Raw genomic sequence first — 25,597 nt, 5'->3', positions numbered from 1 at the left:
TTCTATTTCTCTCTATCCCTCTACCTACATACCTACCAACCTACCTACCTACACTCTCTCTTTCCCTACTTCCCTACTGTATTTCTCTCTCTCTCTCTCTCTCTCTCCATCTATCTATTTATCTATCTATCTATCTATCATCTATCTATCTATCTATCTATCTATCTATCTATATCCCTTTATCTACCTACCTACTTTCTTTTTATTTGCCTCTTCGAAACCTTGGTGCGCTTATACTCCGGTGCGTCTTATACTCCAAAAAAGTCTTTTTTTAATGTCTCAAAATCGTGTTGGATGGCAATTAGTTGTTCGAATATTGAAACCACCGTTTGCGCTGAGAGAAGGCATTGTTTTGCCATAAACTCCGGTGAATTTTCCCAAAGTAAACTCTCCATACTCTGAATTATCTGGTTGTTCTTTGCCTTTTTAGCCTTTAACTCAAACTCCATACATCCTGTATGGAGGATGTAATTGGATTAGTTGTTTGTGAGAAGAGCTGCCTTTCAGTTTGTTCCCCCCTCCCGAAGGTCGGGAAAGTCTAGTAACTGCTGTTTTCCCAAGTCTTTTTGCAGGTCCCATTCTAATCTCTCCAGATTGTTGGGAAGGGGGGCGGGGGGGCGGAGGTTAGTTTTACTTTCAGATCTCTTGCCAACAAAGTGCTCCTCAATTCCTTGTTGTTTTTAATCCATGGCAGCAACAAAAACTTTTGTCTGTTTTATGGTCTACGCTGTTTATCTCCATCAAAAAATGTTAATTAAATAAAAAAGGATCCAATGGGAGTACTAAAAATTGATAAAATAAAACTGGGAGGCGCTACTGTAAACATGCTCCGGCTGCACTAGTTGTAGTTCCGCCCTCTCCCAGCTGTACCTCTGAGATATTTTTCAAAAAAATGAATAAGGACAGAACTTAAATAGTAATTTTTTCACCTTCACTTCCAATGGCAGATCAGAAATGAAATTTAAGTCTTCTCTAAACTCATCAATTCTTGCCTAATGTGGATTTCCTTGACTTTCTCTCCTGTGTGTAAACCTACATTAAAGGTACGTCATTTGTATGGTTTGTCTCCTGTATGTATCCTCTGGTGTCTTACCAGGTTAAAACGGTGACTTTTTGCACAATTCAGACATCCAAAGGGTTTCTCTCCTGTTTGAGTTCTCTAGTATATCACCAAGTTGGACAGCCGACTGATACTTTTCTCACAATCTGGACACTGATATGGCTTTTCTCCTGTATGAGTCATCTGATGTACCACCAAGTGTGAATTCTGACTAAAACTGTTCCCACAATCAGGACATTCAAAGGGTGTATCTCCTGTGTGTGTCCTTTGGTGATTCACCAGGTTGAAATTAGGACTGAAACTTTACACACACTGTGGACATTCACAAAATTTCTCTCCTGTGTGACCTCTCTGGTGTTTCACTAGGTCAGAAAAGTAAGTGAAACTATTTCCACAATCTGGACACTCATATGGCTTCACTCCTGTATCAGTCCTCTGGTGTTATCAGTAGATCAGAATTCCGACTGAAATGTTTTCTACAATCTGAATATTCACATCGTTTCTCTCATGTGAGCCCACTGGTGTTTCACCAATTTGGAATTCTCACTGAAATGTTTCCCACACTGTAGACATTCATATGGTTTCTCCCCTGAGTGTATGAGTCCTCTGGTGTTTCACCAAGCTGGAATTATGACTGAAACGTTTCCCACAATCAGGACATTCAAAGGGTTTCTCTCCTGTGTGAGTCCTTTGGTGTTGAACCAAAGCAGAATTCCAACTGAACCATTTGCCACAATCAAAACATTCAAAGGGTTTCTCTCCTGTGTGGGTCCTCTGGTGTTTCAGCAAGCTGGAATTAGAACTGAAACACTTCCCACAATCAGGACATTCAAAGGGTTTCTCTCCTGTGTGAGTCCTCTGGTGGTTCACCAAGCTGGAATTATGACAGAAACATTTCCCACAATTAGGACATTCAAAGAATTTATCTCTTGTGTGAGTCCTCTGGTGTCTCAGAAGGCTGGAACTCAGACTGAAACATATCCCACAATCAGGACATTCAAAGGGTTTCTCTCCTGTGTGAGTCCTCTGGTGGTTCATTAGCTCATAATTCTGACTGAAACATTTCTCACAATCAGGACATTCATAGGGTTTCTCTCCTGTGTGAGTTCTCTGGTGTATCACCAGGTGGGAATTCCGACTGAAACATTTCCCACAATCAGGACATTCAAAGGGTTTCTCCCCTGTGTGAGTACTCTGGTGTGCCACCAGGTGGGAATTCCGACTGAAACATTTCCCACAATCAGGACATTCAAAGGGTTTCTCCCCTGTGTGAGTACTCTGGTGTGCCAACAGGTTGGAATTCCGAGTGAAACATTTCCCACAATCTGAACATTCAAAGGGTTTCTCTCCTGTGTGAGTCCTCTGGTGTGCCACCAGCCTAAAATTCAGAGCGAAACATTTCCCACAATCAGGACATTCAAAGGGTTTCTCTCCTGTGTGAATAGTCTGATGATTCATCAAGCTGGAATTATGACTGAACCCTATCCCACAAACAGGACATTCAAAGGGTTTCTCTCCTGTGTGAGTCCTCTGGTGTTTCAGAAGGCTGGAACTCACACTGAAACATTTCCCACAATCAGGACATTCAAAGGGTTTCTCTCCTGTGTGAGTCCTCTGGTGTGCCACCAGCCTAGAATTCCGAGTGAAACATTTCCCACAATCTGAACATTCAAAGGGTTTCTCTCCTGTGTGAGTACTCTGGTGTGCCACCAGGCTAGAATTCCGAGTGAAACATTTCCCACAATCTGAACATTCAAAGGGTTTCTCTCCTGTGTGAATAGTCTGATGATCCACCAAGCTGGACTTATGACGGAACCCTATCCCACAAACAGGACATTCAAAGGGTTTCTCTCCTGTGTGAGTCCTCTGGTGTCTCACCAGCTGAGAATTTGTAATGAAACTTTTACTACAATCAAGACAGTTATCTGATTTCTTTTCTGTGTGCATCCTCCAATGTACCACCAGGTTGGAATTGTGACGGAAAGTTTGCAAACAATCAGCACATTCAATTGTTTTCCCGTGTGAATCCTCCGATGTATCATCAAGTTGTCATGCTTGCAAAAGTGTTTACTGCATTGGGAGTAGTTATAGGGCTTCTCTCCTGTGTGGGTCCTTCGATGAACTACAAGGCAGCTGATCTAACTAAATATTTTCCCACATTCAGGCAATTTGTATGGCTTTCCTCCAGTGTGTATCCTCTTATGTATAATATGTGATTTGCTATGAATGCTTTTCCCACAACATGCACATCTATGGAGCTTTTCCACCCTTGAGGTTCTCGAAGTGTTCAAAAATACGTGTGATCTTTTGTTGCATGGAGCTTTGATTCAAGCTACTGTTTTCTTCCTCACTGGGCAAGGCCTGCATTACTGTGTACTTTTTGGCTCAATTTGGTTTAATTTTCAAAGTTGCTGGTTATTCCTAGTTGTCCGGAGTGCTCTTATTAGTATCCTCTTCATCTGTAAGATTTAAATAAAAGTGTAAGTTTAAAATCATTATAAAATGGTTGCAGAAGATGTGAAAAAAGTATAAATTACAAATAAAAAGCCAATGTACCAAAAGGCTGAAATAGCTTCTAATGTTAATTATGATTCATTTGACACATTGGAGATTACAGAGATACAAGTTCAAATATACATTGAATCATAAAATACACTTTAAATATTATAACTGAAACTCAATTTAAACAATGGCTGATGGACATCTCTAGGTTTATATGGCAAGGGGAAAAACCAAAAATTAAACATAAATTATTGCAAGGTGATAAGGATAGTGGTTTGAGTTGACCAGATTTGTACTTTGAATTGTACTTTGATGGTTGTTGTTTTGTGGCAAAAAGAGTGAGGGACTCTCCAAAATAAGAGCTTCCTTGAGCTTGACAGGCATGAATAAAGCATTTGATGGCAAAGCTTTTTATGGTATGATAAGGTTAAAGGAACTGTTGATTGTAGTCATCATTCTTTACTCTTTGGTGTCTCCCCAGGAACTTTTTTAAGAAAAGAAAGGGTGGCAAAACCAGACTGGTTGATTTATGGTTAAATAATATTGTTCAATTATCATGCCCCTATCCACAAATCTACAAGTTGGAATCAGAAGGATGTTTGCCATTGATTTCTATATTTACAATTGAAAGAAAGATTTGAACGAGACAAAAAGAGCAATGGATGGAATTTCGTGAAAAATGAAATGGAAGTGAATGGTTGAACATATTATTACTAAGATTTATAAACTGCTATTGAAATTGAATGTCAGCCCTGGGGCCTTTCTTTTCTTTTGGATCTTTAGGGCTGCCACATTTAGTGCCTGGCAATCGAGAGGGGGATTGTGAGATGGTTGAGAATTATAGCCATAACAGCATCTTTTCTCTAGGGGTCAAGGACGTTCAGCCTGTACATGGATAGGCGTGACGGGGGGATGTCTCCACTTGGGTAGGTGGAGTGATTGGATCGTGTGATGGACATGTGATTGCCGGGGATGGAACTCTGACTTTTTTTGAATGTGGAAAACCAGAAGCTTACAGATTCGGGTTTTCCCAGATGTGCCAATATGACATCTTCAATAGATTGGAACTTTGAGGAATTGCCTGCATTGGAGTCTTCATTGGTTGAAGGTTTTACTTGGAACCCTGACATTGAACTTGCAGAATGAGTAAGTAAAGCATTGTACAATTCAGTGGGCAAAGAACTTTGGATGTAATATAATACTTGAACAATGGAAGGATATAACAGAATTAAAGATAAAAGGGACTTTGGAGATCTTCTAGTCCAACCCCCTGCTCAAGCACCAAGCTCTATACCAAATATAGAGCTGTGGAAAATCCATCTGTTTTTTACCTGAAAGCTGCCCAAATTCCAAAATGGTTACAGTCAAACCTTTGGTGCTAATTTTAGAGATGTGGGGGCTTTAATTGATAAAATGATGCCTAAAGATTCTGCATGATTTGAAGCACCAGTTTTGCCATGGAAGTCCTCAGTTCCAAGTAAGGGCAGAAAATACTGTCCACAACCACACTGGTGACATTCCTATTGAAGCAGTCCTCACTTACTGATTCCATTTGGGAAAGTCATCTCTGTCACTAAGCAGCCAGATCAGGAAGCATGATATCATAGGACAGTGCCAACTTACATCTGTTCCTCTGCAGTTGTTAAGCGAATCACTGTGGGGTATTAAAGACAATTTCACCTGATTGTGACTGGCAACTTCCTGCTGGCATCACTACTTATTTTGCTTGACAAGGGCCTAGCTGAGAAGGTCACAAATGGGGATCCCAAGTGTGGGATGCTGAAACCATCATAAATGTGCATCAGTTGACAGAACCCAAATTGTTCTTGCACCTTCATAACCACAGGAACTGCTGACTTGTTGAGGTCACTGAACAAGCGCTACAATCAGCACTAATTTGTGGAGCAGATGTATATGTGCCATTGCAACAGTGCCATTGAAGGCTCAGGGAACAAATGGTAAGTGAGGACTACCTATACAGCTGAACATCCCAAAGGTTCTGAAACCATTTTTTAAAAAAGTGCTGTTTTAAACACAGTTGATCCAGATTTATACATGGATGAGGCACCAATAGGCAAATGCCACCCTTATTGGCTAGACATGGAAACAAAAACAAAAAAGGAAAAATCCCCAGTGATTTTTGGGGATTTCCAATATTACTGCCAAAAAACCAGCAGGTCCATATCAGAACAACAGAGTTGGAAGGGATCTTGGAGATCTTCTAGATTTAGACACTAGACCAGTGATGGCTAACATTTTTCCCATCATGTGACAAAACTCAGGGGAGTTCAAGGGGGTCGTGAGTGGCCATGGCCACACCCATAATTCTATGAACACAACCACCGATCTCCCTCTTGCTTTTGCCGTGCAATGCACCCATTTTTCACCCTCCCCCCCCCCCAGGCTCCAGAGGCTTTCTCAGGACCTGGGAGGGCGAAAATGGCCTCCACTCCTCCCTGAGGCTTTATTTTCGGTGGTTTTTTGCCCTCAGGAGATTTCACTATCCCCCACCAGGCTGAAGTCAGCTGACAGGACAACACCTCCTGTGCCCTAACAAATGGCTCCGCATGCAACCTGTGACACGCGTGCCATAAGTTCACTATCACGGCCCTAGACTAATTCACTGCTAGGTCAGGAGATCCCATACCAATCTGGATAAATGGCTGTGCAGTTGCTTCTTAGAGGTTTCTGAGGAACCTGACAACTCTGTCATGCAAGAGATAATTAGAGGCTCAGCTATACTGGATTTAATACTTATGAACAGGAAGGTTCCTTTGAAGAGAAGACACGAAAGAGCAACAAACATGACCCGGGGCTTGATGTGAAAACACATGAAGAACAGTTGTAGGAATTGGGTAGGTCCAGTCTGGTCAAAAGAAGGATTAGAGGTGACATGTTCCAATACTTGAAGTGCAGCCACAAGGAAGAGAAGATGAACTTCTTTTGCAAAGCCCCAGAAGGCAAAAGAAGAAGCAATGGATGGAAACCAAGGAAGGAGAGAAGCATCCTAGAAATAGGAAGAAATCTCCTGACAGCGACCAGTGGAACGGCTTCCCTTCCCAAGTTGTGAGTGCTCCTTCCTGGAGGCTTGGAAGGAGATACAGGAGAGCCATTTGTCTGAAATGGTCTCAGTTCTCGTGCTTGAGCAGGGGGTTGGACTGCATGATCGCCAAGGTCACATCCAACTGCGTTTGTCTTCCTTCCAGTTGCTTCTCTGCTTCTACGCTGCGGAGAAAATCAAGCAGCCTTTCTTGCTCCCAGCCTCTCCCGCAACCTGCCCTCAACTCACCCACCAGCTGCTGCTGCTGCTGCTTCGACTCTTGCAGGAGCCCAGAAACCACTCGGCTTCTCTTCCTCCCCTCAGCGATCCTGTAGAACCTGCACTTCTCTCTCTTCCTTTCTAGCAATGCAGCACTTGATGGTTTTAACTCCTTAAAGTTCAACCCTAATGTTGCCCATCTGACCGCCATCTCCCGATAGGAAGGGGTAAAACACGCTCCTCTCGTCTCTGCCTATGAAGGCGTTTTTAAGAGGTTTGCATGGATTACATGCCATCAAGTCATTTTCCACTCCTACCAACCGACTTTTGCAACCGATGCAAGTGAAATAGTGAAAGGTGACACTTGTGAAGATTATCTACAGGCTGAGCCCTAAACCTTCATGAAGTTCTTACAGCATAAGAGTCGGAAGGGATCAGTTCTCCAAGCAGGGATCCCTGTGCTACTCCGCACAAATGGCTCTCCAGTCTCCTCTTCAAAAGCTCCTCGGATGGAGCAGCCGAGACTTTTGGAGACAAAGCATTTCCACTGATCAATTGTTCTCAATGACAGGAAATTTCTCCTTAATTCCAGGTTGGATCCCTTTCTGATGTGTCTCCCTCTGTTCCTTCTTGTCCTGCTCTCAGGAGCTTTCAAGAATAGGCTGCCCCCCCCCCTTTTCTTTTCTGTTTGAGCCCAGCTCAAATATGGTTGCATGTCAAGGATTACCTGTGGTATCTTGTTTATTCCGAGGCAGACACCTTGGGCAAATCCCTTGGAGGGTGCTACTTTGTAAGAAGCTGGTCTAGAGATTCCTGATCTTTTTTAGCATCAATCTCGGTGGAGATTTAAAAAAAAAACCTGCTCTACATCCTGTTAGAAGGAATATCCAGGCCTAGTTCCAAGCCGGGACTAAAATGGAGGTTGTTTAAGAAAGGGGATCCCTTTATTTGTTCTTTTTTTAAAATTTAAAAAGCTTTTACAAATATTTACCTCCCCTCCCCCACCCTCGCCACCCGAACCCATCCCCCCTCCCCGACTTCCCAGAACAAATACAGAGTATAAATCTTTAACAATCATATTTTAAAGTAAACTAAAAAAAATGGATTGATGAGCAGAACCCCCCCCCCCTTTGGAAAGCTTTTTAACCGATTGATGAGAATTATGTGGATCAAATGCTGTGCCAGCAGGAACAAAGTTAGGTGCTGCAGATTGTCAGCACATGGATAAGTATACCTGGAAACATCTACCTACCTACCTACCTATTCTCTCTCTCTCCCTACCTGGATTAATGAGCTCTGTCTCTTTTGCTATTCTAATGGTGGTGGGTTAATCCTATTATGTCCTAAAAGGTCATGTCCTGTTCTTAGATGTGCCAAAGGTGCTTTTTCAGGAGGCAAGTGGACTTTTTTATTTTTTTTCTTTTGAAGATGTCTCCCTTCTCATCCAAGAAGCTTCTTCAGCTCTGAGAGGATTGTGGGGAATATAATCCTGTCAGAGCTGAAGCAGCTTCCTGGATGAGAAAGGAAACATTTTCAAAAGAAAAAGATAAACAAGAAAGCCCAATTCCCTCCCAAAAAAGCACCTTTGGGACAACCATGGTCTGGATGACTGGGAATCTGTAGACTCCTGTTCTTGGGTGGTGGAGAATGTAAATTTTAATCCCATTGCTGGAGATGGCCGGTGGGGACCTTGTGGGGAGGGAAAGGCCGGTGGGACTTTGTGGAGGAAAGAAATGCCTATATGGACCCTATGGGAGAGGTCAAAGGTCGGAGGGATCCTGTGGAGAGAAAAAGACTTGAGAACCAAAAAAAAAACCACACACACACACACAGTACATCTTTATCAAATTTATGTTTTCCATTTTCTCTGTACAATCACACCTGTATAAGTATAAATCCTTATTATGGTCAAAAACCAGCAATACGCATTGCTTTTTACAATATGTTAAAAACTACTGGCATTAAGATATAATTAAAAAGTATTGATGTTAAAAGTGGACAATAACATACATGTTCTCAAATCGTTCAGGTCACTCCCTGGTTTACCTAGGTGAAAACCCGATAAGTATGGGAGTAAAAACAATGGTCCAGAAATTGTTAGATATGTCCAAATAATTGGTACAAGATGACAACTCTAATTCTTGTGGACATTTCAGCATCACAGAATTTTGCCACGGCATACGTGGTAGCCGGGTTTGTGTCCTGGAGGCGAAAGCCTACATAAAAATTGTCTGCCCTCCCTGGCAATCTCTCTAATAAGGGGAGAACATATGCAGACCTACAAACTCTGAATAGCTCACAGTGTAATAGAAAATATGAGATATCTTCAACTTCTTTACCACATATACAAAGCTGTTCTGCTATTGGTGTTCTCTTATACCTGCCCTGGAGAAGTGCTGAAGGAAGAATGGTAAATCTGGCTCTGAAGAAAGCTATTCTTTGTTTTGGGCAGATCAGGTCATTTAGATATCTTGCAAATTCCCTCACACCCTGTTTGATTCTGTCCCTACTGTGGAATGGCAACCTATTTAGTTCTTCTTGGAATGCCATGTCTTTCATTCTATTGATTACTACTTGCTTTGTTTGATCAAAGCCTAGAGACATTAAGAATACTAGTGACAGCCCATAAGAGCCCAACTTGTGATCAATTGCTTGTTTCCAGGGGGAGGGGAGGATGTCAGTCAACACTAGTGGGGGACAGACACCTTTTTTCATGGCTGTGAATACCCTTATGGATGCTTTCAGAGACCTCCTGGGGGCTGGGGAGGGCAGAAATGAGCAAAAAATGGGCCGTTTTTGCCCCCCCAGCCCCCAGCACCACTCTATAAGCCTCCAGAAGGCTATGCATGCAATTTTTTTTACAAAAAATGGTCACATTTTTGTGAAAAATGGGACTTTTTGCTAGTTCCCCCCCCCAGCCCCCTAGGAGCACTCTGCAAGCCCCCCTAGGCTATTTATGTCTTTTATTTTTGAAAAAACGGGCTCATTTTCACGAAAAATGGGCCATTTGGGGGAGGTTTCCAAAGTGCAAAAACCTTTTTTCCCCTTTTGGAAAACTCTTTAACTGATTGATGAGAATTATGTGGATCAAATGCTGTGTCAGCAGGAACAAAGTTAGGTGCTGCAGATTGTCAGCATGTGGATAAGTATACCTGGAAACATATACCTACCTACCTATTCTCTCTCTCTCTCTCTCTCTCTCCCTACCTACCTACTGTATTTCTCTCTCCCTCTCTACCCCTATATCTACCTACTTACCTAATTATTCTCCCTCTCTCCCTATCTACTGTATTTCGCCTGGTGCGCCAGTTGCGACCCTGCCTGAACCGGGAGGCACTCACAACAGTCACTCGGGCCCTTGTGACCTCTAGGCTGGAATACTGTAACGTGCTCTACATGGGGCTGCCCTTGAAGAGCATCTGGCGACTTCAGCTAGTACAGAATGCAGCCGCGCGAGCGATTGTGGGTGCACCTCGGTTCACCCACATAACACCTATCCTCCGCGAGCTGCGCTGGCTACCTGTCGATCTCCGGGTGCGCTTCAAGGTGCTATTAGTCACCCATAAAGCCCTGCATGGTAGTGGATCTGGATACTTGAGAGACCGCCTCCTGCCAATTACCTCCCTGCGACCAATTAGATCTCACCGATTGGGCCTCCTCCGTATTCCATCGGCCAGCCAATGCCGGCTGGCAACTACAAGGAGGAGGGCCTTCTCAGTAGTAGCCCCGACCCTTTGGAACGAACTCCCCGTGGAGATTCGTACCCTCACCACCGTCCAGGCCTTCCGCACAGCCTTGAAGAACTGGCTAGCCCGTCAGGCCTGGGGACAAGGATAGTTGCCCCTCCCGAATGATGAGTGTATGTTGCTTATTACTTTTATTATATGTGTCTATGTCATCGTTGTATTTCCCCTCCCTGATTTTATGTGAGCCGCCCTGAGTCCCCTCAGGGAAAAGGGCGGCCTACAAATGTTAATAAAATCTAAATCTAAATCTAAATTTCTCTCTCTCTATCCCTCTACCTACCTACCTACCTACCTACCTTACTATATTTCTCCCTCCCTCTCTCTCTATTCCTCTATCTACCTACCTACTTACTCTCTCTCCTTACCTATCTACTGTATCTCTCTATTTCTCTCTAGCCCTCTACATACCTATAATTCAGGTCTGGAATTATATGGAAATCTATGGACCTGATTTAGAGACAGATGAAAGTGAGGATGGTGCTGATGTCCTTAGAGAAAAAGGCAGCCGAATGGATAGTCGGCCTCCACAAAGGCAATTCCCCTCTCCTGAGGAATTTTTAATGACTTTATGGCAGCCATGAGAAGGAGGTTTGATGACCCTTTGACCGAGAGACGCGGGCGCCTGACATTTATGGCTCTGAAGCAGGGAAATAAAACTGTGCCAGATTATGTCCAGGAATTTCAGGAGTTGTCAGCTTATATGAGGGGGTGGTCGGAAGAGGTGTTGTTGGATTAATTTGCTGAGGGATTGAATGAAAAGATATACCAACAGTGCATAAACAGATGCCTTCCCGTCGTATAACCGTTTGGTATGAGCACGCTGCAGATGTGGAGTTGGATTTAGCCAGGCTTCAATGCATGAAAGAGGGAGATGTGGAGAAATCCCTCCCCCAGCAGCCCCAAAAAACTCCTCCACCCCAGGAGTGAGGGAAGAGGAGGTTTCGCAGGCAAAGCCAAGCCTTTCACTTGTTTCCGCTGTGGGAAGGAAGGCCATCGCGCTGTAAATTGCCGCATAAAATGGGCTCAGATCGCCCCACTCCCCCGGAGAGAGGGGAAAGCAGTGAAACCGCCAGGGAAGAGAAGGGAGGCTGCATTCGCTGTTGAGAATGTTCCCCAGCACTTCCAGCCGGAGGAGGAGGGAGGCATGAGCCCCAGCTCATCTAACGAATCGGATGAGGAGGAATGTCATCGGTGGGTAAGTTCCAGAACGGGGCCCATGCTTATCCCAATTGAGATGAGAGTGCCATCTTCTGGCATAACTGAAAAACTCTTAGCTCTCCTTGATTCGGGATGTTCCCGCTGCATGATAAGTCCAGAAATGGTGGAGAAACTAGGCTTAAAATTAAGGACTTTGAAAACCCCTATTGTTTTTTTTACCAAATTGATGGTTCTATTGCGGGAGGCAACCCTGCTCATTTTTCTACTGAGCCCATGGAGATGAAAATGGGGACCCCTCGGGAGTTAATAACTTTTATTGTGGCACCTGGTATGGACCGGCCCCTTATTTTGGGACTCCCCTGGCTTCGTAAATGGAACCGTCGAATTAACTGGAGAAAGGGTTGGTTGCACATTTGCATAGACATACCCCATGAACAGGAGGTTGAGACTCCAGATTCTGCCGCTACTAGCCCCACATTGGCAGGCAGGGGGCAGGATAGAATCAAAGGGGAGGAAAGAATACCAAAAGAGTACTGGAATCTTAGAAGAGTTTTTAGTGAAAAATCTTCTGATAAACTACCCCCCACAGGCCCACTGATTGCACCATTGATATTTTACCTGGGGTGAAGCTTCCAAAGCCCCAAGTATATTCAATGTCCCCTAGGGAAATGGAGGAAATGAGAAACTTCATCGTTAAGAATTTGGAGAGGGGGTTCATTGAACCGGCGAGACCCAAGGTAGCGGCTCCTGTACTATTCAGAGAGAAGAAAGATGGCGCCCTGAGATTGTGTGTGAATTTTAAAAACTTGAACGCGATATCATCTCAGAACCTCTACTCGTTGCCACTGATGAAGGACATGCTGGCCCAATTGGGGAAGGGACGCATTTTCACTAAGTTGGACTTAAGGGAAGCATATTAAGCTCCGCCCACCACCCCCAGACTAATGGAGCTTGTGAGAGGACTAATTCTGTACTAGAACAATATTTATGTTGTTTCATCAACTACCAGCAAGATGATTGGGTGGATTTGATGCCGCATACGGAGGTGGCTTACAATAATTCTGTGCATAGCAGCATTGGGTTCACCCCATTCCGGGTAGTATTTGGCCAGGATTTTGTACCCATAACTGAGGTTCCTCCTGAGCAGCCCCAAGTGTCATCACTGTCGGAATGGAGTGACCGCCTTCGGCGCGTTTGGCCTTTAGCTCTCCAAACTCTGGATGCTGCGCACCGCACTCATAAGAAACAGGCTGATAAGAAATGGACTAAGCCATATGACTACAAAGTTGGTGATCAAGTTTATTTGTCAACCAAATTTCTTCAAACTCCACAGAAGTCGAAGAAATTGGGGCCTAAGTATGTTCACCTGTTTCCCATTGTCAAGGTCATTAACCCTGTTTCTGTCCGGCTGCAGCTGCAGCCCAAACACCTCAACCGGGTTTACCCTGTTTTTCATGTTAACCTCCTGAAACCTGTCTGCACTTTGTCGTTGCATCCACCTATCCCTCCTCCACCCGCTCCGCTTTTGATTGAGGGTGAGCAACACTTCGAAGGTCGAGAGATTTTGGACTCTCGTCAACGCCGGAACCGTATCCAGTACCTGGTGGCTTGGAAGCATTTTCCCCCTTCTCACACCGAATGGGTTGACGGGTCCCATGTTCGGGTGCCTCGTCTACTCCACAAGTTCTACTCTACTTATCCTGACAAGCCCTGATTTGACCATTCTCCTAAAAAAAAAAAATTCTTCTCTCTTCTCTCTCTCTTCCTCTCCCCTTTTCTGTCTTGTTGCTTGTCTGTTTGTTTGTTTTTTTGTTTCTGCAGGTCTGACCACCCTTTTCTGGAGGAGGGTCGGCTGTCAGCCTCTGCTTTGCTGCTCCTTCAGCTGCCATTTAAACGGGGAGGGGGGGCATGGTATTTGGGAGGGGAATCATTGATGTGCTGGAGGAAGTTGCTAGACACTGAACTGACCACCTTACTGCGCATGTGGAGGAAGGGAGTTTCCCCCCAAGGCCAACGGTCCAGTATTCCATCCTGGTGATGCCTTTCGAAGTTAGCTCACACCTGACATTTGCGGGCAATATGATTGGACTGTGCACAGGGATGCCAAAGGGAGGGGAATGCATTATATATTATATTATTAGCTTTCGCGCCTAATTAACCAGACTCAGCTTTGCTTCACAACTGTTTATTATTAATTAGTAAAAGTACACTTGATTTCAATTCAAATGGAGTTGAGTGGTTTCTTTCCTGATTGCTGAATGAAGTCATGCTGACAAAGGGTTTCGCTCCTGTGTGTCCTGTGGTGTACCACCAGGTGGGAATTCCGACTGAAACATTTCCCACAATCAGGATACTCAACGGATTTCTCTCCTGTGTGAGTACTCTGGTATTTCATTAGGCAGGAATTCTGACTGAAACCTTTCCCACAAATAGGACATTCAAAGGTCTTCTCTCCTGTGTGAGTCCTCTCTGTTTTGACCTTAAAAGTGGATAATAACATGTTCTCAAATCGTTTTGGTCACTCCCTGGTTTACCTGGGTGAAAAACTGATAAGTATGGGAGTAAATATAATGGTCCAGAAATTGATAGAGATATGTCCAAATAATTGGTACGACAACTATACTTCTATAACCAATTTTTTTTCTTGTGAACATTGCAGCATCACAGAATTTTGCCACTGCATACATGGTAGCCGGGTTTGTGTTCTGGGGAAGAAAGCCAATATAATTATTATATTGTCCTTTCAGCTGTTTAAGTAATGAGTGTGATCCTCAAAAGTGGCATTTTTACTTTTCCTGTACTCCATATTATATATCTTTTTTAGTTGCATGCAATCTTTATCAAACCATTTTTTCATTTTTTACACTGTAGACATTCATATGGTTTCTCCCCTGAGTGTGTGAGTCCTCTGGTGTTTCACCAAGCTGGAATTATGACTGAAACGTTTCCCACAATCAGGACATTCAAAGGGTTTCTCTCCTGTGTGAGTCCTCTGGTGGTCCACCAAGTTGGATTTATGACTGAAACTTTTCCCACAATCAAGACATTCAAAGGGTTTCTCTCCTGTGTGAGTCCTCTGGTGGTACACCAGGCTTGAATTATGACTGAAACTTTTCCCACAAATAGGACATTCAAAGGGTTTCTCTCCTGTGTGAGTCCTCAGGTGTTCCACCAGCCTAGAATTCCGAGTGAAACATTTCCCACAATCTGAACATTCAAAGGGTTTCTCTCCTGTGTGAGTCCTCTGGTGGTTCATCAGGTCATAATTCTGATTGAAACCTGTCCCACAATAGGTGCATTCAAAGTGTTTCTCCTCTGTATGAGTCCTCTGGTGTCTCAGAAGGCTGGAACTCAGACTAAAATATTTCCCACAATCAGGACATTCAAAGGGTTTTTCTCCTGTGTGAGTCCTCTGGTGTTCCACCAGCCTGTAATTGTAACTGAATCGTTTCCCACAATCAGGACATTCAAAGAGTTTCTCTCCTGTGTGAGTCCTCTGGTGTGCCACCAGCCTAGAATTCCGAGTGAAACATTTCCCACAATCTAAACATTCAAAGGGTTTCTCTCCTGTGTGAATAGTCTGATGATCCACCAAACTGGAAGTATGATTGAACCCTATCCCACAAACAGGACATTCAAAGGGTTTCTCCCCTGTGTGAGTCCTCTGGTGTACCACCAGGTGGGAATTCCAACTGAAACATTTCCCACAATCAGGACATTCAAAGGGTTTCTCTCCTGTGTGAGTCCTCTGGTGTATCACCAACTGAGAATTTGTAATGAAACTTTTACCACAATCAGGACAGTGATATTTCTTTCCTGTGTGCATCCTCCAGTGTACCACTAGGTTGGAATTCTGACGGAAAGTTTTCAAACAATCAGCACATTCAATTGTTTTCCAGTGTGAATCCTCCGATGTATCATCAAGTTATCATGCTTGCAAAACAAGCATGCATTGGGAGTAGTTATAGGGCTTCTCTCCTGTGTGGGTCCTTCGATGAACCACAAGGCAGCTGATCTAACTAAATATTTTCCCACATTCAGGTAATTTGTATGGCTTTCCTCCAATGTGGATCCTCTTATGCATAATATGTGATTTGCTATGTACGCTTTTCCCACAACAGGCACATCTATGGAGCTTTTCCACCCTTGAGGTTCTCGAAGGGTTCAAAAATACGTGCGATCTTTTGTTGCATGGAGCTTTGATTCAAGCTACTGTTTTCTTCCTCACTGGGCAAGGCCTGCATTACTGTCTACTTTTCGGCTCAATTTGCTTTAATTTTCAAAGTTGCTGGTTATTCCTAGTTGTCCGGAGTGCTCATTAGTATTCTCTTCATCTGTAAGATTTAAATAAAAGTGTAAGTTTAAAATCATTATAAAATGGTTGCAGAAGGTGTGAAAAAAGTATACATTACAAGTAAAAAGCAAATGTACCAAAAGGCTGAAATAGCTCCTAATGTTAATTATGATTCATTTGACACATTGGAGATTACAGAGATATTATAACTGAAACTCAATTTAAACAATGGCTGATAGACATCTCTAGGTTTATATGGCAAGGGGGAAAACCCAAAATTAAACATAAATTATTGCAAGGTGATAAGGATAGTGGTTTGACTTGACCAGATTTGAAATTGTACTTTGATGGTTGTTGTTTTGTGGCAAAAAGAGTGAGGGACTCTCCAAAATAAGAGCTTCCTTGAGCTTGACAGGCATAAATAAAGCATTTGATGGCAAAGCTTTTTATGGTATGATAAGCTTAAAGCAACCAATGTTCCCTCTAATTTTTTTTCAGTGTGAGCGGAAAAGTACAGTGTTTGAGCGGTACATTTTCATGCCTGAGCACCTGAATTTTTTTAACAGATGTCACCTAAGACAACAACGAAATCAGTATTATTTGAAACTCAAAGTTATGTTTATTCAAGGTACCCGCTTAATTAAAAGTGTTATATAATATCAGTATCACTTAACAACGGTCCTGTTTAGCAACCAAAATGTTGGCTCAGAAAGTCTGGCTTTTGAAGCACGCAAATCTTAAAGCTGTTGTTACAACACCCTCGCACCCCTAACTCTTTAGAAAAAAAAACCTCTGGGGTCTTCAAACCTGACAGCTTTAAGACTTGTGGACTTCAACTCCCAGAATTCCTCCTCCAGTCATGTTGGCTCAGAAACTCTGGCAGTGAAGCATGCAAGTCTTAAAGCTGTCAAGTTACAAGATCCTTGCACCCATAACCCTTTAGGGGAAAAAAACCACAGGGATCTTCAAACCTGACAGCTTAAGACTGTGGACTTCAACTCCCAGAATTCCTCCTCCAGTCATGTTGCGGTGACATCATCTGAGTGGATCTGCTCCATCTTCGGGTTTTTTCACAGGGGGCAGGGCTGCCGCTGAAGATGCCGACGAGCCCCCCCCCCCCCCCCAGAATAACTCCTAAACATCTCAAGAACTTCGCAGCCATCTCCATACCTATCAGCAGAGGGGACTCTAAAGGTCTTATTTTCCCAGGGACATAAATCAAGGATGAAGAAACCACTCCCCATACCTTCTAGCTCTCCCTCCTTGTACATTTTTTGTTCATTTAGTCCATGTGACCCACTCCTCATTTTGATGAGTGAAATTAAAGTGTTACCCACTTTGGTTCTTTTTGACATTCAGAGTCATTTTCCCTGGCTGGGAAGTCGTTTAAACCCCGTTTATCAGCATTCTCTACCCCAGCCCTGCTGCCTCCCCCTCCTCCTCCAAGAGGACCACCACATTTGCTGCCCAGCACTGCAGCCGAGGTGAAGCCGCCAAAGCTCCCGCAGGCGCCCCCGCCCATGGCAGCGGCGGCGGTGCCTCCCCCTCCGCTCGGAACACCTCACCTAAGCAGGGGTGCTGGCGGGAGCTTTGGCGGCTTCACCTCAGCCGCAGCATTGGGCAGCAAATCCGGCAGTGCTGTTGGGGGAGGAGGAGGCAGCAACAGATATTCCGTTCGAGCAGAAAGCAGGGCAAGGGATGGGAGGAAAGAAAAGAGCCTGAAACGCCCAAAGCGATGGGCTTCCGGAAAGCGGAAAGCGGAGGAGGGGGGAGATACCGGCAGGTCAGACGTCCAGGAGAGCCATCTCGGTGCCGCCGAGGCGGGGGGGGGGGGACGCCAGGTGCTGGGCTGCCTCTGACTCGCCCTCTCCATGGCTCCCCAGCGCTGCAGCAAACCAAGCAACAAAGCAAGCTAGAAGGACCGCCGTTTTTTTTAAATATCTCTCCCAGTCTGGGGAAGTCCTTTGCGGGCGGCCAGTTCTAGCCGCCTGCAAAGGCCTTCCCCACGTTTGCTTTGATAGAAATCTCTGCGCGGCAGTTAGAAACCTCTGCGCGGGGGTTTCTTGCCACGTGCGCGGCCGCGCAGCCACGCACCTTAGAGGGAACAGTGAAAGCAACTATTGATTGTAGTCATCATTCTTTACTCTTTGGTGTCTCCCCAGGAACTTTTTTAAGAAAAGAAAGGGTGGCAAAACCAGACTGGTTGACTTATGATTAAATAATATTGTTCAATTATTGTGCCCCTATCCGCAAATCTACAAGTTGGATCAGAAGGATGTTTGCCATTGATTTCTATATTTACAATTGAAAGAAAGATGGAATTTTGTAAAAAATGAAATGGAAGTGAATGGTTGAACATATTATTACTAAGATTTATAAACTGCTATTGAAATTGAATGTCAGCCCTGGAGCCCTTCTTTTCTTTTGGATCTTTAGGGCTGCCACATTTAGCGCCTGGACAATCGAGCGGGGGATTGTGAGATGGTTGAGAATTATAGCCATAACAGCATCTTTTCTCTGGGACTCAAGGACGTTCAGCCTGCACATGGATAGGCGTGACTTGGGGATGTCTCCACTTGGGTAGGTGGAGTGATTGGATCGTGTGATGGACATGTGGGTGCAGGGGGTGGAACTCTGATTTTTTTTGAATGTGGAAAACCAGAAGCTTACAGATTCGGGTTTTCCCAGATGTGCCAATATGACATCTTCAATAGATTGGAACTTTGAGGAATTGCCTGCATTGGAGTCTTCATTGGTTGAAGGTTTTACTTGGAACCCTGACATTGAACTTGCAGAATGAGTAAGTAAAGCATTGTACAATTCAGTGGGCAAAGAACTTTGGATGTAATATAATACTTGAACAATGGAAGGATATAACAGAATTACAGATGGAAGGGACTTTGGAGATCTTCTAGTCCAACCCCCTGCTCAAGCACCAAGCTCTATACCAAATATAGAGCTGTGGAAAATCCATCTGTTTTTTACCTGAAAGCTGCCCAAATCCCAAAATGGTTACAGGCAAACCTTCGGTGCTAATTTTAGAGATGTGGGGGCTTTAATTGATAAAATGATGCCTAAAGATTCTGCATGATTTGAAGCACCAGTTTTGCCACGGAAGTCCTCAGTTCCAAGTAAGGGCAGAAAATACTGTCCACAACCACACTGGTGACATTCCTATTGAAGCAGTCCTCACTTACTGATTCCATTTGGGAAAGGTATCTCTGTCACTACGCAGCCTGATCAGGAAGCATGATATCATAGGACAGTGCCAACTTACATCTCTTCCTCTGCAGTTGTTAAGCGAATCACTGTGGGTTGTTAAAGACAATTTCACCTGACTTTGACTGGCAACTTCCTGCTGGCATCACTACTTATTTTGCTTGACAGGGGCCTAGCTGAGAAGGTCACAAATGGGGATCCCAAGTGTGGGATGCTGAAACCATCATAAATGTGCATCAGTTGACAGAACCCAAATTGTTCTTGAACCTTCATAACCACAGGAACTGCTGACTTGTTGAGGTCACTGAACAAGCGCTACAATCAGCACTAATTTGTGGAGCAGATGTATATGTGCCATTGCAATAGTGCCACTGAAGGCTCAGGGAACAAATGGTAAGTGAGGACTACCTCACAAAGGTTCTGAAACCATTTTTTTTTAAAAGTGCTGTTTTAAACACAGTTGATCCAGATTTATACATGGATGAGGCACCAATAGGCAAATGCCACCCTTGTTGGCTAGGCATGGAAACAAAAACAAAAAAGGGAAAATCCCCAGTGATTTCTGGGGATTTCCAATATTACTGCCAAAAAACCAGCAGGTCCATATCAGAACAACAGAGTTGCAAGGGATCTTGGAGATCTTCCAGATCTAGACACTAGACCAGTGATGGCTAACATTTTTCCCATCATGTGACAAAGGTCAGGGGAGTTCAAGGGGGTCGTGAGTGGCCATGGCCACACGCATAATTCTATGAGCACAACCCCCGATCTCCCTCTTGCTTTTGCCGTGTGATGCACCCATTTTTCACCCTCCCCCCCCCCCAGGCTCCAGAGGCTTTCTCAGGACCTGGGGAGGGCGAAAATGGCCTCCACTCCTCCCTGAGGCTTTATTTTCGGTGGTTTTTTGCCCTTAGGAGATTTCACTATCCCCCACCAGGCTGAAGTCAGCTGACAGGACAACGCCTCGTGTGCCCTAACAAATGGCTCCGCATGCAACCTGTGACACGCGTGCCATAAGTTCACTATCACGGCCCTAGACTAATTCACTGCTAGGTCAGGAGAGCCCATACCATTCTGGATAAATGGCTGTGCAGTTGCTTCTTAGAGGTTTCTGAGGAACCTGACAACTCTGTCATGCAAGAGATAATTAGAGGCTCAGCTATCCTGGATTTAATACTTATGAACAGGAAGGTTCCTTTGAAGAGAAGACAGGAAAGAGCAACAAACATGACCCGGGGCTTGATGTGAAAACACATGAAGAACAGTTGTAGGAATTGGGTAGGTCCAGTCTGGTCAAAAGAAGATCTAGAGGTGACATGTTCCAATACTTGAAGTGCAGCCACAAGGAAGAGAAGATGAACTTCTTTTGCAAAGCCCCAGAAGGCAAAAGAAGAAGCAATGGATGGAAACCAAGGAAGGAGAGAAGCATCCTAGAAATAAGAGGAAATCTGACAGCGACCAGTGGAACGGCTTCCCTTCCCAAGTTGTGGGTGCTCCTTCCTCGAGGCCTGGAAGGAAATACGGGAGAGCCATTTGCTGAAATGGTCTACGTTCTCATGCTTGAGCAGGGGGTTGGACTGCATGATCGCCAAGGTCACATCCAACTGCGTTTGTCTTCCTTCCAGTTGCTTCTCTGCTTCTACGCTGCGGAGGAAATCAAGCAGCCTTTCTTGCTCCCAGCCTCTCCCGCAAACTGTCCTCAACTCACCCACCAGCTGCTGCTGCTTCGACTCTTGCAGGAGCCCAGAAACCATTCGGCTTTTCTTCCTTCCGCCACGGATCCCGTAGATTCTGCACTTCCCCCCCTTCCGATCTAGCAATGCAGCACTTGATGGTTTTAACCCCTTAAAGCTCAACCCCAATTTTGCCCATTTGACTGCCATCTCCCGATGGGAGGGGGTAAAACAGGCTCGTCCCGTCTCTGCCTATGAAGGCGTTTGCAAGAAGTTTGCACGGATTACATGCCATCAAGTCATTTTCCACTCCTACCAAGTACCAACCCACCTTTGCAACCGATGCAAGTGAAATAGTGAAAGGTGACACTTGTGAAGATTATCTGCAGGCTGAGCCCTAAACCTTCATGAAGTTCTTACAGCATAAGAGACGGAAGGGATCAGTTCTCCAAGCAGGGATCCCTGTGCTACTCCGCACAAATGTCTCTCCAGTCTCCTCTTCAAAAGCTCCTCCGATGGAGCAGCCGAGACTTCTGGAGACAAAGCATTTCCACTGATCAATTGTTCTCACTGACAGGAAGTTTCTCCTTAATTCCAAGTTGGATCCCTTTCTGATGTGTCTCCCTCTGTTCCTTCTTGCCCTGCTCTCAGGAGCTTTCAAGAATAGCCGTCCTCCCCTCTTTCCTTTCTGTTTGAGCCCAGCTCAAATATGGTTGCATGTCAAGGATTACCTGTGGTATCTTGTTTATTCCGAGGCAGACACCTTGGGCAAATCCCTTGGAGGGCGCTACTTTGTAAGAAGCTGGTCTAGAGATTCCTGATCTCTTTTAGCTTGAATCTCGGTGGAGATTTTAAAAAAAACCCTGCTCTACATCCTGTTAGAAGGAAAATCCAGGCCTAGTTCTTTTTTGTTTTTAAATTGAAAATTTAAAAAGCTTTTACAAATATTTACCTCCCCTCCCCCACCCGAACCCATCCCCCCCCTCCCCAACTTCCCAGAGCAAATACAGAATATAAATCTTTAACAATCATATTTTAAAGTAAACTAAAAAAAATTGATTGATGAGCAGAACCAGCCTCTGGTTCCAAGGGAGTTGACCGACTGGTTGAATGGGCGGATGTATATTTATAGGTTTCTGTGATGCTGCTGGGGTTGTGCAACGTAGTGAGCTCTGTCTCTTTTGCTATTCTAATGCTGGTGGGTTAATCCTATTATGTCCTAAAAGGTCATGTCCTGTTCTTAGATGTGCCAAAGGTGCTTTTTCAGGAGGCAAGTAGACTTTCTTCTTTGTTTTCTTTTGAAGATGTCTCCCTTCTCATCCAAGAAGCTTCTTCAGCTCTGAGAGGATTGTGGGGAATATAATCCTGTCAGAGCTGAAGCAGCTTCCTGGATGAGAAAGGAAACATTTTCAAAAGAAAAAGATAAACAAGAAAGCCCAATTCCCTCCCGTAAAAGCACCTTTGGGACAACCATGGTCTGGATGACTGAGAATCTGTAAATTCTCCTGTTCTTGGGTGGTGGAGAATGTAAATTTTAATCCCATTGCTGGAAATGAAGGTCTTTTACTTGTGAATAGCCTCACCCAGTCTTTCTTAATGAGGTGCCGAATGCCAAAGAGACAGATTACAGGTAGACTAACAATTATGGGGTATTAGAAACCCACTGTATGTGTGGAGACCTCGCCACTGAAGAATTGAGAAAAGGGTTTTGTGTTACAATTTTTTAAAGTTTATTATTAAACTTGTTCACTGCACATCTGGCAGTTAGAGGCCATTCTGAATGCCTTGCTTTGTCCTAACAATCGTAGCAGCACTGAAGCTACCCATTTTGGGGGGATACACTAGATATGTCAGGATGCTGCTATCACCCAGCAGCCATCAAAGGGAAAAAGCAGGGACTTCCAAGAAAAAGAGATCACAGCAGGAATTGCTAATAAAGGTGGAGATAAACCTGGAGATCCTGTCATCAAAGCTGCTTCGTACTGAGCGAATGAGGGAAACAGAGATGATTGAACCGTTAACGCATTTATTGACAACCACAATAAAAGCTTAGAACAATTCTCTTTCCATCTGACAGCTATTTGTAGCATAGCTGTCAGATGGTTAAGCAATCTGATGGCTGCAATTCTTGAATTTTCTCAAAGTAAACTCTCCATACTCTGAATTATCTGGTTGTTCTTTGCCTTTTTAGCCTTTAACTCAGACTCCATATAGGATGTAATTGGACTAGTTGTTTGTGAGAAGAGCTGGCTTTCAGTTTGTCCCCCCCCTCCCAAAGGTCGGGAAAGTTTAGTAACTGCTGTTTTGCCAAGTCTTTTTGCAGGTCCCATTCTAATCTCTCCAGATTGTTGGGAAGGGGGGGGGGAGGTTAGTTTTACTTTCAGATCTCTTGCCAACAAAGTGCTCCTCAATTCCTTGTTTTTAATCCATGGCAGCAACAAAAACTTTTGTCTGTGTTATGGTCTACGCTGTTTATCTCCATCAAAAAATGTTAATTAAATTTTAAAAAATCCAATGGGAGTACTAAAAATTGATAAAATAAAATAAAACTGGGAGGCGCTACTGTAAACACGCTCCGGCTGCACTAGTTGTAGCTCCGCCCCCTCCCAGATGTACCTCTGAGATATTTTTCAATAAAATGAGTAAGGACAGAACTTAAATAGTAATTTTTTCACCTTTACTTCCAATGACAGATCAGAAATGAAATTTAAATCTTCTCTAAACTCACCAATTCTTGCCTAATGTGGATTTCCTTGACTTTCTCTCCTGTGTGTAAAACTACATTAAAGATAGGTCATTTGTACGGTTTCTCTCCTGTATGTATCCTCTGCTGTCTCACCAGGTTAAAACAGTGACTTTTTGCACAATTCAGACATCCAAAGGGTTTCTCTCCTGTTTGAGTTCTCTAGTATATCACCAGGTTGGATAGCTGACTGATACTTTTGTCACAATCTGGACACTGATATGGCTATTCTCGTGTATGAGTCATCTGATGTACCACCAAGTGTGAATTCTGACTAAAACTGTTCCCACAATCAGGGCATTCAAAGGGTGTATCTCCTGTGTGTGTGTCCTTTGGTGGTTCACCAGGTTGAAATTAGGACTGAAACTTTTCACACACTGTGGACATTCATAAAATTTCTCTCCTGTGTGACCTCTCTGGTGTTTCACTAGGTCAGAACAGTAAGTGAAACTATTTCCACAATCTGGACACTCATATGGCTTCACTCCTGTATCAGTCCTCTGGTGTTATCAGTAGATCAGAATTCCGACTGAAATGTTTTCTACAATCTGAATATTCACATCGTTTCTCTCATGTGAGCCCACTGGTGTTTCACCAATTTGGAATTCTCACTGAAATGTTTCCCACACTGTAGACATTCATATGGTTTCTCCCGTGAGTGTGTGAGTCCTCTAGTGTTTCACCAAGCTGGAATTATGACTGAAACATTTCCCACAATCAGGACATTCAAAGGGTTTCTCTCCTGTGTTAGTCCTTTGGTGTTGAACCAAAGCAGAATTCCAACTGAATCGTTTGCCACAATCAGAACATTCAAAGGGTTTCTCTCCTGTGTGGGTCCTTTGGTGTTTCAGCAAGCTGGAATTCTGACTGAAACGCTTCCCACAATCAGGACATTCAAAGGGTTTCTCTCCTGTGTGAGTCCTCTGGTGGTTCACCAAGCTGGAATTATGACAGAAACGTTTCCCACAATCAGGACATTCAAAAAATTTATCTCTTGTGTGAGTCCTCTGGTGTCTCCGAAGGTTGGAACTCAGATTGAAACATTTCCCACAATCAGGACATTCAAAGGGTTTCTCTCCTGTGTGAGTCCTCTGGTGGTTCATTAGATCATAATTTTGACTGAAACATTTCTCACAATCAGGACATTCATAGGGTTTCTCTCCTGTGTGAGTCCTCTGGTGTATCACCAGGTGGGAATTCCGACTGAAACATTTCCCACAATCAGGACATTCAAAGGGTTTCTCTCCTGTGTGAGTCCTCTGGTGGGTCATCAGATCACAATTCTGACTGAAACGTTTCCCACAATAAGTGCATTCAAAGTGTTTCTCCTCTGTATGAGTCCTCTGGTGTTTCAGAAGGCTGGAACTCATACTAAAATATTTCCCACAATCAGGACATTCAAAGGGTTTTTCTCCTGTGTGAGTCCTCTGGTGTTCCACCAGCCTGTAATTCTGACTGAATCGTTTCCCACAATCAGGACATTCAAAGGGTTTCTCTCCTGTGTGAGTCCTCTGGTGTGCCACCAGCCTGTAATTCTGACTGAATCGTTTCCCACAATCAGGACATTCAAAGGGTTTCTCTCCTGTGTGAGTCCTCTGGTGTGCCACCAGCTTAGAATTCCGACTGAAACATTTCCCACAATCAGGACATTCAAAGGGTTTCTCTCCTGTGTGAATAGTCTGATGATTCACCAAGCTGGATTTATGACGGAACTCTATCCCACAAACAGGACATTCAAAGGGTTTCTCTTCTGTGTGAGTCCTCTGGTGTATCACCAGCTGAGAATTTTTAATGAAACTTTTACCACAATCAAGACAGTTATCTGATTTCTTTCCTGTGTGCATCCTCCAATGTACCACTAGGTTGGAATTCTGACGGAAAGTTTTCAAACAATCAGCACATTCAATTGTTTTCCTGTGTGAATTCTCCGATGTATCATCAAG

The 25,597-nt window shown here is 44.0% G+C and overlaps 2 protein-coding genes across 5 annotated transcripts; both read right to left on the bottom strand.

The window, feature by feature from the left end:
- Positions 1–200: 200 nt before the first annotated feature.
- LOC116523840 (zinc finger protein 84-like) lies at positions 201–21,032 on the bottom strand. Of its 4 annotated transcripts, none has more exons than XM_032238927.1 (2): positions 20,947–21,032; positions 201–3,519 (listed from the first exon to the last, which is right to left on the bottom strand). In XM_032238927.1, the coding sequence occupies exon 2, from the start codon at positions 3,005–3,007 to the stop codon at positions 1,634–1,636; it is 1,374 nt and encodes a 457-aa protein (XP_032094818.1). In that variant the 5' UTR covers positions 3,008–3,519; positions 20,947–21,032; the 3' UTR covers positions 201–1,633. The 4 variants fall into 4 exon arrangements, 3 of the variants coding, with proteins under 3 accessions (XP_032094818.1, XP_032094819.1, XP_032094820.1); XM_032238928.1 differs by having other exon boundaries at positions 20,951–21,032; XM_032238929.1 differs by lacking the exon at positions 20,947–21,032 and adding an exon at positions 6,852–6,944.
- LOC116523848 (zinc finger protein 180-like) lies at positions 14,360–25,423 on the bottom strand. Its single transcript, XM_032238937.1, has 2 exons — positions 24,338–25,423; positions 14,360–14,993 (listed from the first exon to the last, which is right to left on the bottom strand). The coding sequence occupies exons 1-2, from the start codon at positions 25,022–25,024 to the stop codon at positions 14,601–14,603; spliced, it is 1,080 nt and encodes a 359-aa protein (XP_032094828.1). The 5' UTR covers positions 25,025–25,423; the 3' UTR covers positions 14,360–14,600.
- Positions 25,424–25,597: the final 174 nt, after the last annotated feature.

This window comes from Thamnophis elegans, chromosome 2 (assembly GCF_009769535.1).
Source record: "Thamnophis elegans isolate rThaEle1 chromosome 2, rThaEle1.pri, whole genome shotgun sequence".
NCBI classification, from domain to species: Eukaryota; Metazoa; Chordata; class Lepidosauria; order Squamata; family Colubridae; genus Thamnophis; species Thamnophis elegans.
Note: the sequence above shows the minus strand (reverse complement) of the source record. Positions and strands in the feature narration are given on the sequence as shown.

Bases quoted from the DNA above. Each gene is read 5' to 3' on its own strand.
- LOC116523848 (XM_032238937.1), bottom strand. From the start codon at position 25,024: ATGAGTTCCAGCCTTCTGAAACACCAGAGGACTCATACAGAGGAGAAA. The intron at 14,994-24,337 runs GTGAAACACTAG...GGTTTCAATCAG, and splicing joins TCAGTCATAATTCCAGCTTG to AATTATGACCTGATGAACCA.
- LOC116523840 (XM_032238927.1), bottom strand. From the start codon at position 3,007: ATGCACACAGAAAAGAAATCAGATAACTGTCTTGATTGTAGTAAAAGT.